This window comes from Danio rerio, chromosome 10 (genome assembly GCF_049306965.1).
Source record: "Danio rerio strain Tuebingen ecotype United States chromosome 10, GRCz12tu, whole genome shotgun sequence".
NCBI classification, from domain to species: Eukaryota; Metazoa; Chordata; class Actinopteri; order Cypriniformes; family Danionidae; genus Danio; species Danio rerio.
The window spans coordinates 38,239,841-38,257,500 of NC_133185.1; the positions used below are offsets into that span (position 1 = coordinate 38,239,841).

Consider the following 17,660-nt stretch of genomic DNA (forward strand, 5'->3'; position numbering starts at 1 on the left):
GTGTGTGTGTGTGTGTGTGTGTGTGTGTGTGTGTGTGTGTGTGTGTGTGTATATATATATATATATATATATATATATATATATATATATATATACATATACACACTAACAGGCCACTTTATTAGGTACACCTGTCCAACTGCTTGTTAATGCAAATAACGTGGCAGCAACTCAATGCATTTAGGCATGTAGACATGGTCAAGACGATCTGCTGCAGTTCAAACAGAGCATCAGAACGGGGAAGAAAGGGGATTTAAGTGACTTTGAACATGGCACGGTTGTTGGTACCAGACCGGCTGGTCTGAGTATTTCAGAAACTACTGATCTACTGGAATTTTCACGCACAACCATCTCTAGGGTTCACAGAGAATGATCTGAAAAAGAGAATATATACAGTGAGCGGCAGTTCTGTTTGGATGGTAGGGTCAGAATTTGGCCTCAACAACATGAAAGCATGGATCCATCCTGCCTTGTATCAACGGTTCAAGCTTGTGATGGTGGTGTAATGGTGTGGGGGATAATTTCCTGGCACACTTTGGGCCCTTTAGTACCAATTGAGCATTGTGTCAGTGCCACATCCTACCCGAGTATTGTTGCTGACCATGTCCATCTCTTTATGACCACAGTGAACCCATCTTCTTACAGCAGGATAATGTGCCATGTCATAATTAAAGCGTGAATCATCTCAAACTGGTTTCTTGATCATAACAATGAGTTCACTGTACTCAAATGGCCTACACAGTCACCAAAGCTCAATCCAATAGAGCACCTTTGGGAGGTGGTGGAACGGGAGATTCGCATCATGAATGCGCAGCGGACAAATCTGCAGCAACTGCGTGACGCTATTATGTCAATATGAACCAAAATCTCTGAGGAATATTTCCAGTGCCTCTCTGAATCTGTGCCATGAAGGATTAAGGCAGTTCTAAAGGCAAAAGTTGGGTCCAACCCGGTACTACTAAGGGGTACCTTATAAAGTGGCCGATGAGTGTATTTTAAAGTATAATATTTTCCTGTGAATTCAAAGCTACATTATCAGCAGCAGTGTGACATGATCCTATAGAATTCAAAGTATACAGGTTTAGTGTTGAAAACAATTGTGGAGCAGTAAACCATAGTTTACATCAATATTTGAATCATACGTCAAAAATAAACCATGTAAACAATTAATGAAATAAATTTCTAATATTTTTAATGATACTTGCTTCAAATGACAATATTGCTGCTTCTTCAACCACAATGTGCCCACTAGACCAGTGTGCAAAGATAAAGGGCAAAAACGAATCAACAATCACCCACACTATAAAATCTGATGAAAAGCAACAACAAACTAAACACCAACTTCTATCGATGTGTGCATTACATTAGCAAAATTGGTCTAAATAAAAAAAAATAGGTGGCATAAAAGATGGGCGCTTTAGGGGTGTCCTTCAGGCAGAAAAAAATAATGAATGTTCAATTAATTAAAACTAATGAGAGATTCTTGAGCAGCTGGAGGCACCAGAGACCCTGAGAGCAGAATCTACAAACTACATTATTCACATCTTACGAATTAAAACTTTAACATTCATTTCAGCCTGTGTGTAAACTCAGGCTACGAGTGAAGACGTGTTTATTAAAAGGGAATGGTGTGGTCTAATGAGATTATTTGTGCATTTCATTATATTTCAAGTACCCTTCTTAATAGAACTCACTACTTGTCTTTATTTCAGAGGACATTTTAAGGCTAACCATTCAGTCCAAATTACGTCGCTTTATGGCTTTCTTTTAAAACAAGCATCACATTCCACTATATATTATATAAAACTATCAGCATTATAACAGTAACAGCAATTTCAGCAAGAAGCGCTTCCCGTTTTTCAGTCATCCGCTCTCCTGTAAACAGGAATGTCCAGTTAATATTCTGGCTTCTTTCGGTTTCGGTCTATAAACCTTGATTTATTGCTTCGGAATTATCGGAATTAGGAAATTCTGCTATGAGATCTTCTGAAATTAATGATAATTCCAGCATGACCTGAATGGAAGCGTATTCTGGGAATAAGAGTCAGGGAAGGCAGAGATTTAAAAACTCTAAAAGGTTAAAAAGCCATCCCATGTGACGATAGTAATAATAAATATAGTGCTTTCTAGACGTCTGGTCCATGTTGTGTCTTTCGCAGCAGTTCTAGGAAGGTCAGTTATCAGTCTGGCTGATTATCAATGCCCAGTGTACAGTATGTGTGTGTGAGTGTCTGTGTGTTAGCTCAGAGGGACCATCTGGATGACCGAGACCTGCTCGGTGCAGATTCTTTTCAGTGGTGGAGCTCCACAGCTGTCCTCGTCCTCCTGTACACACAACGAAAAGAGATATTACAACTAGCTGGTGTTGGGTTATTAGTGTCCCTCGGTAACACTTTATAAGGTTTCATTAGTTCATTTATTTTTCAACAAATACAAAAAAAATCTTTTAGAATTAATTTATTAGGGAGTCTTCTCCTTTTATTGGACAGGACAATGGATATAATACCTGCATGATATTGGGAAAATCTAGCATTGCAATATTTTGTTATTCTGCGATATGAATACAATTTCACCAGATAACTTGAATATCGGGGCAGCACGGTGGCGCAGTGGGTAGCACAATCGCCTCACAGCAAGAAGGTCGCTGGTTCGAGTCTCAGCTGGGACAGTTGGCATTTCAGTGTGGAGTTTGCATGTTCTCCTTGTGTTGGCTTGGGTTTCCTCCGGGTGCTCCGGTTACCCCCACGAGTCCAAAGACATGCGCTATAGGTGAATTGGGTAAACTAAATAATCCGTAGTGTATGAGCGTTTGTGAATGTGAGAGTGTATGGGTGTTTCCCAGCATTGGGTTGCAGCTGGAACGGCATCCGCTATAAAAAAATATATGCTGGAATAGTTGGCGGTTCATTCCGCTGTGGCGACCCCTGATAAATAAGGGACTAAGCCGAAGAAAAATGAATGAATAAATGAACTTGAACATCTCCATTTAGAAAGAATTTATCTATTATCATCATTGGGGCTCCAACTGTAGGCCATTCTAACTGTATCCTTACAGATTTCATCACACAATGAACACTCTTAAACTCTCCAGACGCAAAAGCATGTACTAGATGCTGTCAGCTCGCACACTGTAGAACAACAAGTACGATATTATCATAGACGATAAACATTGCACACCTATAATTCGTAGGCTAAGACCGAGTAAGTTTTCCAGCATTACAATAACTACTAAACTTTGACTTGATTAGTAGTATTTTGTACCTGAGCAGTGAGGGGTAGAAGATCTTCTTTGATCAGTGTTGGCGGCTCATCTGCAATCTCACTTGACTGCAGAAGCGGCTCTAAAAAAAAAAGGTTCACATTTTTAAAAGTGGGTCGACTGACTAAAAGATCTCAGCAGACTTCTGTGAAATATGTATTTTACGAGATAACAGTATAATGCGTTTGTTCAGATCAGATCGAATCACAGAGAAACAAAGAGGGCAAACAATTTACTGTGAAACCTCAGGTTAATGTGACTAAATATTAAAACAAGCTTGTAAAAAATAAAACCTACCATTCATGTTTTGGGGTTAGAAAGATTTAAAAGGATTTTAATAGGATTTTTTATTTAGCAAGGCCAATTTGTGGATGGTCACTACAGATTATACCACTGTTTTTAGCACCAAACCATAATATTTGAATGATTTCTGAAGAATCATGTGATGCTGGAAATTAGGCTGTGCATTAAAGCAATAAATCATATTTCAGAGTACGTAAGAATGAAGCATTTCAAAATATGACATTTATTGAACAGTAAATCACCATATAAGAAGGATTTTTAAAGGATCATATTACACTGGAAAACAAAATAAATATATTAAAATAAAATGATTAAAAAACAAAACCTGCTATTTTAAAATGGAATTATATTTCATAATATGAATGTTTTACTAAGTTAAAAAAAAAGTGAAAAATGCTGATTTTGTTAGCAAAAATTACTTTTTAAAATGTCTAATTTAATGTCTAAACCATTATATTATAATATAATAAAAAATAAATCATGATAAATATAATATGATTTAATATAATGTAATGAAATATAAAAATTATATAGTAGAATATAGAAATAATAAAATAAATATAATAATAACAAATAATAGAATACAATGTAATGTTATTTAAAAATAATATTACAATAATATTAAAATAATACAATATAATAAATACAATAAAATATTATAATATAATATAATAAAATTAGGATAGTAAACAAACAATATAATAAATATAAGTAATATAATAAATAATATATAAGTAATATATATATATAAGTAATATATAAAAATATATATAATATATATATATATATATATATATATATATATATATATATATATATATATATATATATATATATATATATATATATATATATAATATATAAGTAATATAAATATAATATATAAGTAATATAATAAATATAATGATAATATGTGTTATAGAAAAAATATAATATATACAAATAATAGGATATAAAATAATATAACAAAATAATGTATTATATACAAATAATATAACATAATATAATATAATATACAATTAATATTAGAATATAAAATATAATAAAACAATAAATATAATATAAAAATAACAAATAATAATATAATATACAAATAATATTAGAATAATTAGTATAATAATATATATTATATTATAAAATAATAGACTATAAACAAGTAATATAAAAATATATAATATAATAAACAAATAATATTACAACAATATGGTATAATATTATTTAATTATATTATTAATTATGTAATGTAATCTATACACACATTTAAAAATATATAATATAATGTAATATAATATAATATAATATAATATAATATAATATAATATAATATAATATAATATAATATAATATAATATAATATAATATAATATAATATAATATAATATAATATAATAATGAATGCATGGTTCTGTATGAGTCTCACCTTCCATGATCTCCTGGCCGAGGGTGGGTGGCTGTGGGTCATCAGTCCTGTAGTCTAGACTCTGAGGTGCCGGACTGACCGGCTCACTGGCCGGTGGACTGGAGTTATTGCTGCTGTCTGCGGCTGCTTTATGCTGGTATGAGTCTGACAGAGAACTCTGGTTGCTGTTTTCATCTGGCAACCAGGAGAATATATCCAATTTACATGAACGAAAGAAAATTATATAGCTTTGAAACTCTTTTAGGGTGAGAAAACACTGGCAGAATATTAATGTTTTGGGATTTAATGTCCTATTAAAACATGTTTACCTTGAAAATCTAATAGCACAGAGCAGGCATTATCAGAGGACTCCTCTGAGGGAAAATTCTTCCGCTGCATTTCTCCACCCACAGACACTTTGCTCTTTTCCTTCTGAAAAAAAAATCAGGTGATGGAAACAGTAAATACAGTGAAGGAGTTTGGAAATTACAGATCCTGATCAATATGTATGAGATGGAGATGTTGTATTTTTGTGAAATGTGACTGAATTTAAATCCCATTCAGCCAGATGGCAATTAAAATCAAGAGAAAGAAGCATTTTAAATGTGTCATACCTCCTTTGTGTCCACCACGGGGACCCATTTAAATATTCTTAATGATGTATCTCCAACTGTGACCCATTTCTTCTCCCTGAAATGGAGCAATAGGAGTTCAGGTTTCCCATATACATCAGACCGCAGTCATAAACTCATTATTCATACACCTGCTAGTTGTGTGGTTTTAAGCTTTTCCTAAAATGTTATTTGAAAGAATGCATAAAAGCACGCAGATCAGTCTGAATGGGTACTCAGAAAAACTAAAAAAAAAGTCCAAAAAGTGCTCTGTCCCTGGGAGCATCAGAGAAATGACCACTTACAATATGTTCAAAAAACATTTCAAACTCTGAGTAATAGAACAAAGACGTGTCATCGTTTATATAAGCTTGTACCTACCTATCATGTTACCACTTGTGCCTGCCATCTTAATGTGTTGTTTAAATGTGTTTAACTACTCTTATCTCTATTGCATAATGTTGGTGTTTTTAGCTTATTTTGTACATATACTTTTTTATTAAGATCCACTTAACTATGTCGATTTCAGTGCTTCTTGACTATACTTGATTGATTTTATAATTTTTGGATTTTTTTAGGGTGACAATTTCAACATTTGTCCCGGGACAACGGATGAAAAACAGCCTTATGGCTAATTCTGGTGCATTTGCAGCAATGCTAATTAATGTACACTGTCCCTGCCGAATAAACAAATAACTAAAAAAATATTCATAAATGCGGCAACACCAAAGCTCCAAAAACTCAAAAAATATAAATGTATTACTTAAAAAAGCCATCACAAAGCGTGTTCATCAGACAATATTGATCATAGCATGTAGCTTTTATACACCTCTGGATTACATTATCTCAAACATTAAATCACAACAAAAGAAAAATTAACATTAATAAACTGAACAACTTACACATTTGCTTTTATGAATATTTGTGCCCCTAAAATGTTATTTATAATGTAAGGAAAACATCTTAAATACAGTGTTTATTTTGTCGCACTTTATCAATTTATCTCTGAATTTCTATAACAATACATGAATTTAAAGTCAAAATCTCCACATCAGCATTTGTATACACCCAAATTTGCAGTTTAATCCATGTATAGGCCTATATTTTACAGAGGAATATGTTCACACATGATTTGCCTGATACGCTCTCAGAAAAAAAAAAATGGTACAATGTTGTACCAAAGAAGGTACAAACTCTTGTCACTGGAACAGCACCTTTTTATCGAACAGAAATGTACCTTAAGACAAAGAAACAAATTAGTATCATTGCAGTTTTCAACTTTAAGGACATGATTTGTACCATGGGAATCCAAATTGTACCTTTAGTTTTTAAAACCTGCAGATACAATATTGTGCCTTCATCAAAGATACAAATCTGATCCATCAAGGTACCACAGGTACAGGTATAGTGACAAGACACTTTAACAGTGTCAAATGTGTTCCTTCAAGAACTGTTTAAAGGCTTTTTGCTTTATCCAAAACGTGTCAATTTATTTTTAGTAAATATAAAACATCAAATACATTTTTAAACAGTGTTTTTTTAAGTTTCTTTTTGAGTTAACGCACCTCTTCAGTTTACAATAAAAGAATAAAAAATACTTTAATACTTTTTTGCTAAACATTTCACAACACTTTTCACAAAAATGTTAAAGAAATACATTCTCTCATGTACAATATTAAACATTTTTCCAATTTTCACACAATACCTTTGTAATCATCTATAAGTTCATTTAATTTACATGTTTTTAAAATAGAAATAGAGTTATGCAAAACTATTGTAACGAGATATGCACAATGTTTGATTAGTTTTACATTACTAAAATGTCTGCATGAACACTGCATATGCAGGACTTTTGCCAGCTCATGTGTGTAGTGGAAAGCAAACGCCAAAAGGTGCAGATATCAATAATAAAACTGTATTTATCAGAAAAAACTAATAAGTGTTTATTAAAAATGCCTTAAATATTTAGTTTACAATACATTTAGTTTTGTTTTATAGAACTTAATAATTAATGTTGATGAGTTTCTTTAAACAAGTTTTTTAAATGATGATTAATGTTTTAATATGGAAATTATTCATGAAATCACTTTGCCTTTCCAGTGATATTTACTTTCATGGATATTGTAAAAAAAGGAGTTGTCCAACACTTTTGTACGTTTGTTATGAGAACAATTGTATACCTTAATTTCAGATGTATCATAAAAGGTACAGAACAGTATCACAAGAGGTCTTTTCAGTTCCATATAAGGTACGACTTTTACAAAGGTACAAAACTGTTCCTTAAGGGACATTATTTGTACCACCGTGTACCTTTTTGTAGTATACATATGTAGTGTACATTTTATTCTACTATTTCTTTCTTTTCTTTTTAGATGTTCACAGTATTATCCTAATTGAAATAACATTTGTAACATTTGACAATAATAAAGTTATGAACACTATGTTTAACCTAAAACGAGCACATACTTCATATTTCAAAACTTTTTAGAAACCTTGTAATACAAATGTAAACAAACAACTACAAAAATATGGTGATAACTATTATTCTTTATTTGATTCACCTGCATTGTCTTGCCCTAAAAATACAACCATGCAGGAAAATAGCACTTCTCAAGCTTCCAATTGAAGAAAGTTTCCTCTAAAAGCTGTTTTTTTCTGGACATGAGGGATTACAGTCCATTTGTTGATGAGTTATACACTATCCAATATCCCCATTTATCTTAATCACAAAAGTGCTTGGGTTTTACAGGGCTGAATCCTGATGGGATGTACTTGGATTAGCCGTTTGAATAGTAAATTCGTAAATGATTAGATAAAACTGTGTAAAAAGGACAATTAAGTACGCTATTAAATATTTCTAACAGACTTTAAACTTCTTCAGCAGAAAAAAAAAACCCGTTTAAAAGTCCCCTTTAGTCCCGCCTCTTTTGTGCCGCTTGTCCTTTCATAAAACAAAGACAGGCGGCCTGCCATTGGCTGAATCTTGTGTCAATCAAACTGCATCCTCTTATGAAAGTCCTCCTCCTTTCCGACTGAAGTTTCTCTTTTGAAAAACAATTTTCTCTTTCAAAGTGTCGTGACGGCGCTCGGCGTACTCACCATCTCCGTACTCTCTCGATGGCAGCCATGACTTTCTTAATGTCATCTTTAGCGCGGCTCCGGGTCTCCGCGCGGACCGAACGACCCGACATTTCTTAATTTTATCGGTACTCTTACTGGAATCGTGTCGGTCTCGCAGTCTAGCGGCGCAAATCTCGTCTCGCGAGAACTCACGACTCTCTCCACTTTCCACAGCTTGACAAGTAGATCCCACCTACTTCCAGAGGACACAGGTGGCTGCTGTTAAGAGTTTTTATTTATTAGAAAATGAGCAAATACCTATATATTTATCAAGTCACAGATTTATTACTCAATACGTATTGTAAAAAATCGTATTCGTTTACCCTAAATACGTTTACACAACTCCTCACAGTTATAGTTCATTTCAAAATAAAGGTCTTTAGTGACTATTTTTTTAAATACTATATTAAAACAAACATGTAATACAAGAAAGTATAAAATAAAATGGCCGCTGTAGCTTTTATTATGTTAAATGTAACATATGTAAGACGAACCAAACAGCCCTCGTGTTATTTATGTTAATCAACCTAAAAAAAAAACAACAAAATATATTAAAATTAAAAACATTTGCTAAATTAATTTAAATAAATATATTATTTAATTCTTAGAAATTAGGAGGCTAAGTTTTGTAAATGGTGTCCCAAATCTTTCCAATGCTAGTAAAAGTTTTTTTTATTCATTTGCTGACAAATTTCTTACCTATGCTTTCTTTGACAAATCAACAAAAATCAAACTAGTATTATTAAGTTTATTCTTTGTAGGGCAGTATATTATGTGGAAGCTTATTTCTGTCACAGAATAAAGTTTTTCATCTCACATTTCTGTCTTTGTCCTCCTTACAGATGTAAATTTACATCTTAGTTTGGACTTTTGACAAACTTCCACTTGTGAGAGAATTGAGAATTTCACTATTTATCACTAGTATATAAACATTTATGAGTTTGTAACTTCTGTTGAAGAAAGCTGAAACCCTGCAATCATTGACTTACATAATCGGAAAAACAAAAACTACAGACATCAATGGTTACCCGTATTTGGAAATATTTTTTGTGTTTAACAGAAGAAACCAGTTCATAAAGGTTTGAAACGAGTAAAGGGTGAGAAAATGACACAATTTTGACAGAGTATGTGTGTGAATGGAAGTGTGTGGGTGTTTCCCAGTGATGGGTTGCAGCTGAAAGGGCATCCGCTGCATAAAACATATGCTGGATAAGTTGACGATTCATTCCGCTGTGGCGACCCCAGATTAATAAAGGGACTAAGCCGAAAAGAAAATGAATAAACGAATGTCCCTTTAAGACCAAGAATGTGAGCTAATAAGCAAAAATAAACATTGCAAATTCTGATTTCTTGCAGACTTTAAATTATTTCACCTGTAAAACAAGGGACCTAGTCTTTCCCCTATCATACTGAGGGAATAATGTAACTGTATATTATCTGCAATTATCTGGGGAAGTCCTGTTTTATATATAATGGGAGCTTTTTTCCCTCCGTTGTCCGGTTTTGAAATTTTTCTTTGTGTAATCTTGTAAAGATGTACTGTTAGGTTTATATTATTGTGAAAATTCATTTATATATATATATATATATATATATATATATATATATATATATATATATATATATATATATATATATATATATATATATATATAAAACACAAATAGATGACATTAGATCAGTGTTTCTCAACCCTGGAGGCACACTAGTATATATATTTTAAGGTCTCCCTTATCTGATCCATTTATTTCAGGTTTTGGAGTCCCTTCTATTGTTCTGCTGAGTTGATTCTGGTGTGTTTGATTAGGGAGAGGTTGAAAATGTGTACTGTTGGTGTGTTTTCAGGAACAGGGTTGGGAAACACTGCATTATGGCCTGTTTCCACTGAGTGGTACAGTTCGCTGCGCTTTTATGGCCACTTTTTTGATACCATTTTCAAAAGGGTACCAAAAGGTGAAGCAAGACGCACAGCTGAACGCTATTGGTTTACAGAAATACATCACTAGCACATGCACAAGCCAGGAGAATCAAAACAATGGATGCGCCATTTTTAGATTCACAGCCATTACATAGTAATAATATATACATATATTAACGACCAATGGTCAACCCTAGCATAAACAAACCTTGTCATCTTGATGAACAGCCACAAAGCCAAGAAGAGCAGAATCTACCCTTCCCTGTAGTTGTTTACAAGGCCGTTTAAAGCACGAGGGGTTTCGCTTTCTTGTGTGCACTCCTCACACGTCTATATTTGAAATAATGCACTTCTTAAGCTGATAACAACGTGCACATGATTATTGAAGTGCATCTGACATCCGATCCTTTCAGAAACTGACAAACGTGAGAGTGAAGTGCGAAAAAACAAAGGAGAAGCTGGAAAAACAAAGGAGCAAGTGATTCTTTCAGCAACCTAAACCATGAACAAACTACCATGTTTAACTATTGTCATAATTTTTTGGACTATTAAGAACTCTGGTATGACTGAGTACTTTCTAACAGAGGTCACATGTGCTGGTGAAGATTAAAGATATACATATGAGAGGTTTGCACTGAATGTGGGCTGCTGCGTGTCGCTTTTGAATCCAAATAAGGACTAAATGTATGCTGTATGTACTTTTTTCTGTAAGTAGTAACATATCAGAGACTGTAAGGGTCTGTATGTGCTCATATATGTTGAATTTATTTATTTATTTTATATAATCGCAGACGTTACAGAAGGCTATTTCACCCTCTCATTGATCTGCAGTTATAATCAAATCATGTTCATAGAAAGGTTAGTAATGAACATTTATACACAAGTATGTATGTGTATAAAGCATCTGTTCTATGAGAAGTGCTTGTCGTATGATATGTGAACGACTTGTAGACATTTCCTCGAGCAAGAATGACGTCGACTGAAACTTTCTGTCGTACCCCACACCCACCATTCCCTTTTGGCAGTGGAAATGCAAGCCTGATAAAGGTGACCCGTACCAAACCACTCAGTGGAAATGGGCCATTAGAGCATTAGTGGGAGGTTGAAAATGGAAAACAAACAGAAGCCTCAGACAAACTTATAAACACTCGATTTATTCAATAAAACTAGCATGCCAAACCCACTCGTTTCTGCACTCGTGAAAACCTTCAGGCTTTAGTTTTTGGCAGCGTTCAGCACAGTGTCCAGAGCGCTCTGAGCGTCCGTGATCTGCTGCCGGAGTCTCTGTCTCACTCCATCATTTGAGGCTTTCTTCAGCATGGTCTGCATGTCTTGGATGGCGGCTCGGTAGCCGGTCACGTTGTGAAAAACGCGGATGACTCGATCTCCGGTGCTCAGTAGGAAGCGGTTGTTGATGTCGAACTTCAGGTCGGTTATTTCCCCGTTGTGAACGCTGTGAAACTCCTCTTCTAGTTCACCGGTGGTGGCGTTATACATGGCTATATCGCAGACGTTTGATATGGCGACTACGCGACCGTCGGGGGACAGGGCGATGCGGCTGCCCTCGGATACTTTACACGGCACCGTCCGGAGCAAATACGGGTCCTGCTTTTTCTTATACTCCACATCAGTGTCCCACAGCTTCCATGTGCCGTCTTTGGACACCGTCACCATTCTGAAAAAAGGAGTGATTTTTTGTTGTTAATATGTTATTGAGTAAGAATAACATCAGTGTGCACACATTTAAGAAAGTATTAGAGGCAGATGCTCGATTTAGGCATTAAACAAGTTAAAATATGTAGAAAGGGTCAGCGATATAGATTACTCTTTACTGCAGAGGGAAGCTTTTTTATTCACACATTAAATACCTTGACTCCTAGGGGTTGAATTTGGATGTAGATTTTAAAAAATATATAATTATATGTGTTTATGCATGTATATTTGTGTTTTTTTTTTAATGTAGTAATTTGTTTCGATTTGTTTGTATTTTTCTTGTTTACTTATTCTTAGGTTAATTGCCTAGATATTTGCACTTGACATCACATAGGGACCCTGAGCATGAGTCAATAGTGCCGCCATGTTTGTACAGTGCTCCCAGCACAAATGTCATTCAACTGCACTAGTCAAGACAGTGTGCCAGGTGTGAAGATGCTGGACTTTAGCGCTGTGTGCGGGTGTAGTAATGAGCAAATCAAGAAAACGAAGCACAATGGCAGAACATTTCATAGGTAAGATTTGTATGTCACGAACTCTTGTGCTAAACAAGCAATGTTATTGATGGTAATACAATCACTTACTGCACTAACCATGAGGCAAAGAAGCACCAACTTGCACTAAATACTAGACTTATGCTAGTTTTGCTGAATACAATAAGCAAAAAAGTAAAAGAAATATGACAAGATGCTGCGGTGCCAGAAACTTGTAATATTGTTGGCTAAATGAACGAGTCATTCAGAAAGAAGATTCATTCACAAACAAATCGCTCCCTCGGTTAGAATGAGAAGTGAAAGCAGGAGAGGGGCTGTGTTTCAGGACACAGATTAGATCAAATTTAACAAGGAGGGAGGATAATACATTTCCATACACACAAACACACACTCTTTCTCAGGAATGCCCGTGCGATCACTTATCCATCGCTATAGAAGTGATGTTAAATGATAATTTTCGTAATTTAAAAAAGTATTTGCATACTGAACACTTCTGATCATAGACATATGTATACATGTGTATATCCTGGGATCTGGATGTCCAGTCCTCCACTTCACCTTGGTCCTGCACTCATTTCAAAGGAGTGCTACCCTGTACTAAAATGGCAGCTCTATTGACGCATTCCTTCCGATAGACAACAATAGTGTAGGCAACATCTAATTTAAATATCTATGGGTTAATTGGGGTGATCATTGTTTGCAGGTGTGATGTCTAAAGTTTGACTATATCTAGGGTTCTCTTGTATGACCTGATGAAGACCTTGTGGTTCAAAACAATGTTCAATTAAATTAGTCTTTTGGGAGCTAAAGTGGCAGTGTGCCGATTATTTTCACTTGTTCTAATATGTATAATATGTTATGTAAGTACATGAAATCATCACAGTGATTAAAATGCAGAAATGGAGGCTGTAAAATATTCATAAATGTGTCATTTTATGTAAATAAGGCTAAAATAGCACTGATACATGAAGCTTTTAACAATTTTTCATGTGAAAAATCATATTTTAAATCTACAAAATTGACAAAGCTAAATAAAAATGACAAACTTGGACTAAACTTAACTGCTAAAATAGTGTATAAATAACACTAAAATAACACATAATTTAACACATAAAAATATTTATAAAAAGGCAATATAAAAATGTACAGAACAATTAATTTATATTAGTAAAATATAAAATCTGATGCATTTGTATTATTATCATAATTATTTTCAGAGCTAATCTTGCCTTCGAGAGTCATTGGAGAAATCAAAGGAGTAAACCCCAGCCGAGTGTCCCTTCAGGTCAAAGGCACGGGCCACTTCTCTGAACTCCCCTGATTTACCAAAGCAAACCTCCCACACCTTCACATCCGGGGTGAAGCCACAGGACGCTACAAACCTTAGGAGAAGACCAAAAAACAAAACAAAAAACATGTTTTAATATGCATTAAGCAGGTGCTGCAAACATGCTTATTGAAGGAAAAGATGCAAACTTTGAGTTTCTTTCTTCCGATTTAATTTAAAAAAAGTTAGGGAAGGCTAAATCATTGCTTAAAGCATTAAAATATAAAAACATAAAGAGAAATGCTTTACAAGAACTACATAACATCACCCAAGACACTGCATGTGAAAACAACAAAAACAATATGCAACTGAGGCATTCACTGATTAAATGTGTGCATTCATTTCTAGCACAATTTTCTTTTTTGGGATATTTTGGAAACCTTTCCATATGTCAGAAAATACAGCAAACCCTCAAGAGAAAGAAAAACAAACAAAAGAAAGAAACAACGGAGGAAAGAAAAAAGAAAAGCAAGAAAAAAGAAAAATTTAAAGAACAAAAGAACGAACAAAAGAATGAAAGAAAAAAATGTAAAAACAAACAAAATAATGAAAAACAACAGGAATAAAATAAAATTTTCAAAGAACAAATGAAACAAAATTGAAAGAACGAAAGAAAAACAACAGCAAATAAAAAAGTAAAGAACAAACAAAAGAATGAAAGAAAAATTCAATGAAGGAAAGAAAGAAAAAATTTAAAAATAAAGCAAATAAAGAAAAAAAACCTGTAAGAACTAAAAGAACAAAAGAAAAATGTAAAGAATGAGGAATGAAAGAACTTAAGAAAGAAAAAAACAAAAGAAAAAAAACAAGAACAAAAGAATTTCAAAAAGAACAAAAGAATGGACGAAAGAAAGCGAAAGAAAGAAAAAATTAACGAAAAAAGAAAGAAAAATTTTAAAAAATGAAGGAAATAAAGAAAAAAACTGAAAGAACTAACAAAAGAAAAATGTAAATAAACAAAAAGAAAAAAGAATGAAAGAACTAAAGAAAGAACAAAATAAAAAAACAAGAAAAAACTGAAAAAAGAAAAACGAACAAAAGAACAAACAAAAGAATTTCAAAAAGAACAAAAGAATGGACGAAAGAAAGCGAAAGAAAGAAAAAATTAATGAAAAACGAAAGAAAAATTTTAAAAATGAAGGAAATAAAGAAAAAAACTGAAAGAACTAAAACAAAAGAAAAATGTAAATAAACAAAAGAAAATGAAAAAGAATGAAAGAACTAAAGAAAGAACAAAAGAAAAAAAAACAAGAAAAACTAAACAAAAAAGAAAGAAAGAAAGAAAGAAAGAAAGAAAGAAAGAACAAAACAAACAAAAAACATTTTTAGAATAACAAAATGTTGTATATAATCAGGCACAATATGGGATGAACACATGCCTTGGTAAAACCTTCAGAATTCAGATATGAATAAAACTCAAAAGTTTGGTGTTTAAGTGTTGAACTGAACTGGAGGTTTATGGCTCAGTACAGCAGAAAAAACAATACAAATTTTGAGAAAACGGCCTTTAAAATTACGTCATTTAATATCTGCAAACACAAATTGATAAAGTGCAGCAAAACAAACAATTAAATGTGTAAATGGATGGTTTCTTTCCAATAGACTAAACAAAAATAATAACCAAACTTTATACCGAAGCCGAAAATCTCAAGACTGAATATAACTCAAACAAACCCAAATTATTTGGAACCAACCTTCCACATGGTGACACCGCTGCATGCGAGTTAGTCATCTGATTGGTGTTAATAGTGGCTAAAACCTCTCCCTTCAGGTCCCAGATCACAATGGTTGTGTCAACAGAGGCAGACATGATAAATTTGCCTGAAAATAGCACATAAAACCAGCAATCAAGCATTGCATTATGTTTATATTGAACCATTTTGCAGAAGCTTTTACACAAAGTGACTTAGAAAAAAATACAATATATTTGCACAATATATCATTTCAACATCGATATCGCAATGTGCGTCTGCATTAGTCACATGGCAGGATATGCATTGTTGAGTTTGCATTAAAGCTGAGCAGCACAACAATGGAGAACACATGAGACTTGTGGAGTCATTGCAAATTATAACCATAACAGAAGTTTATCAGTTGAATGTGTTTTAAAGGCATTTAAGAGCCCTTAAAGCATTTAGGCAGTGTCTGTTCTTCTCTTCAGTGTCTGTTCAAAGTGTGCGTTTATAAGCAAAATTACGATTGAACCACTGAGAACACATTTTTGACCATGCCTTTTGCAGTGTTGGGCAAGCTACTTGAAAAATGTAGTGAGCTGAGCTATCAGTTACTCTATTTAAAATAGCTTATAAAATCTATTTAAAATAGTAGCTTAACTACACTAAAATCTACCCTCTTGGAAATGTAGCAAGCTAAGCTAAAAGGTACTTGGCAAAAGTAGCTACATCTAAGCTATTTTTGCAATTTTCATTTTTAAATTAAAGCAAATTCAATCCAAGTCAATCATATCTTAGCGATCAATAAAACTGTCAATGAAACATATGAGGCATAATAGTTTAGTTCAGCTATTTACTGTAAATAATATGCTGTACTAAACAAAAACAAATTATAGTATATAACAGCACTCCTCTCCCTCAGTCATCTTTTAATCAAGCAAGTTTCTCGTGTCAGCACAAGGATTGTTTGGCGACGTCACCGACCAGAGTGAGAGATTGCAGTAACGCACCAAAAAGTTTGTTGTCTCTCTCTCCCACTTCGCTTCCTGTCTCAAAAACTGTCCTATGTAATAAAGGCAAAAAGTCCAAAAATAAATCTTTGAAAAAAAAAAATCCTCCTCAGCCATAGTTAAAATAAGCCTTTGATCCTGTGTGCGTGCGTGTGTGCGTATTGTGTACAAGCTTAGAACTTTAAACTGGCGCATTGTTGGCATAACTTTTAGTTGCAGCAGTTTTGTTCCATACAGAAACCTGGTGTTGAGAAGCCTTTACGATTAATTAACAGTGACGAAATAAGCCATGCTTAATAGTGAAATCGGTTAATCGTTGCATCCCTAGAGTGGACACAGAGAACCATCTCAATGGGGTGTCAAAACTGTATTAACATACAGAACACAGCCAATGAGCAACTTCATTTACATCTAAGGCAGTTAACTAAAACTGCATGAAAAGTTTAATTTAAGAATGTTCAGTGTTCATTCTGACTCCGCTGAACCCAGGGTACTACCGTGTCATTTGAAACTGCTTTGCTGAATAAACATCTTCATTAAGATCTTTTATGTCCTCATCAGTTTTTCACACATTGATACTAACACCCCCCCAGCAAGACAACTTTAATTTTGATTTCAGGAGCACTTTACTGACCCGTCTCAGCAATTCCAATGTTGATAATCACTCCCTTGTGTTTCTGAGGGAAATCTCCAGGGGCGGCTTTGAAATTGAACGTCCCATCATCCTTTTTGACCATCTTATAGATACGAATGGTCTCTCCATTAGCCAACCAGGTGATAAAAGCTCTAGGGACAAAACAAAACAGTCAGCAGTATGAACAGACAATCCACAG

General features: G+C 33.8%; 3 protein-coding genes across 8 annotated transcripts in view; 1 reads left to right on the forward strand and 2 right to left on the reverse strand.

The window, feature by feature from the left end:
• Positions 1-17,660, forward strand: part of mdh2 (malate dehydrogenase 2, NAD (mitochondrial)) — a 172,983-nt gene that overhangs the window by 23,415 nt on the left and 131,908 nt on the right. The window lies entirely within an intron of this gene.
• On the reverse strand, positions 1,176-8,781 carry bcl7ba (BAF chromatin remodeling complex subunit BCL7B a). Its single transcript, NM_213165.1, is given in 6 exon segments — positions 1,176-2,325; positions 3,262-3,341; positions 4,983-5,156; positions 5,291-5,393; positions 5,576-5,651; positions 8,672-8,781. Coding segments are annotated over 6 exon segments (612 nt in total). The 5' UTR covers positions 8,764-8,781; the 3' UTR covers positions 1,176-2,238.
• Positions 11,749-17,660, reverse strand: part of tbl2 (transducin beta like 2) — a 10,972-nt gene continuing 5,060 nt past the window's right edge. For 5 of the 6 annotated variants that reach the window (XM_073913559.1, XM_073913557.1, XM_073913558.1 and 2 more), the window contains 4 exon segments: positions 17,462-17,613; positions 15,839-15,965; positions 14,047-14,199; positions 11,749-12,285 (listed from right to left, as the gene is read on the reverse strand). In XM_073913559.1, the coding sequence (XP_073769660.1) occupies positions 11,826-12,285; positions 14,047-14,199; positions 15,839-15,965; positions 17,462-17,564 (843 nt within the window). In that variant the 5' untranslated portion in view covers positions 17,565-17,613 and the 3' untranslated portion in view covers positions 11,749-11,825. 6 annotated transcript variants of the gene reach the window in all.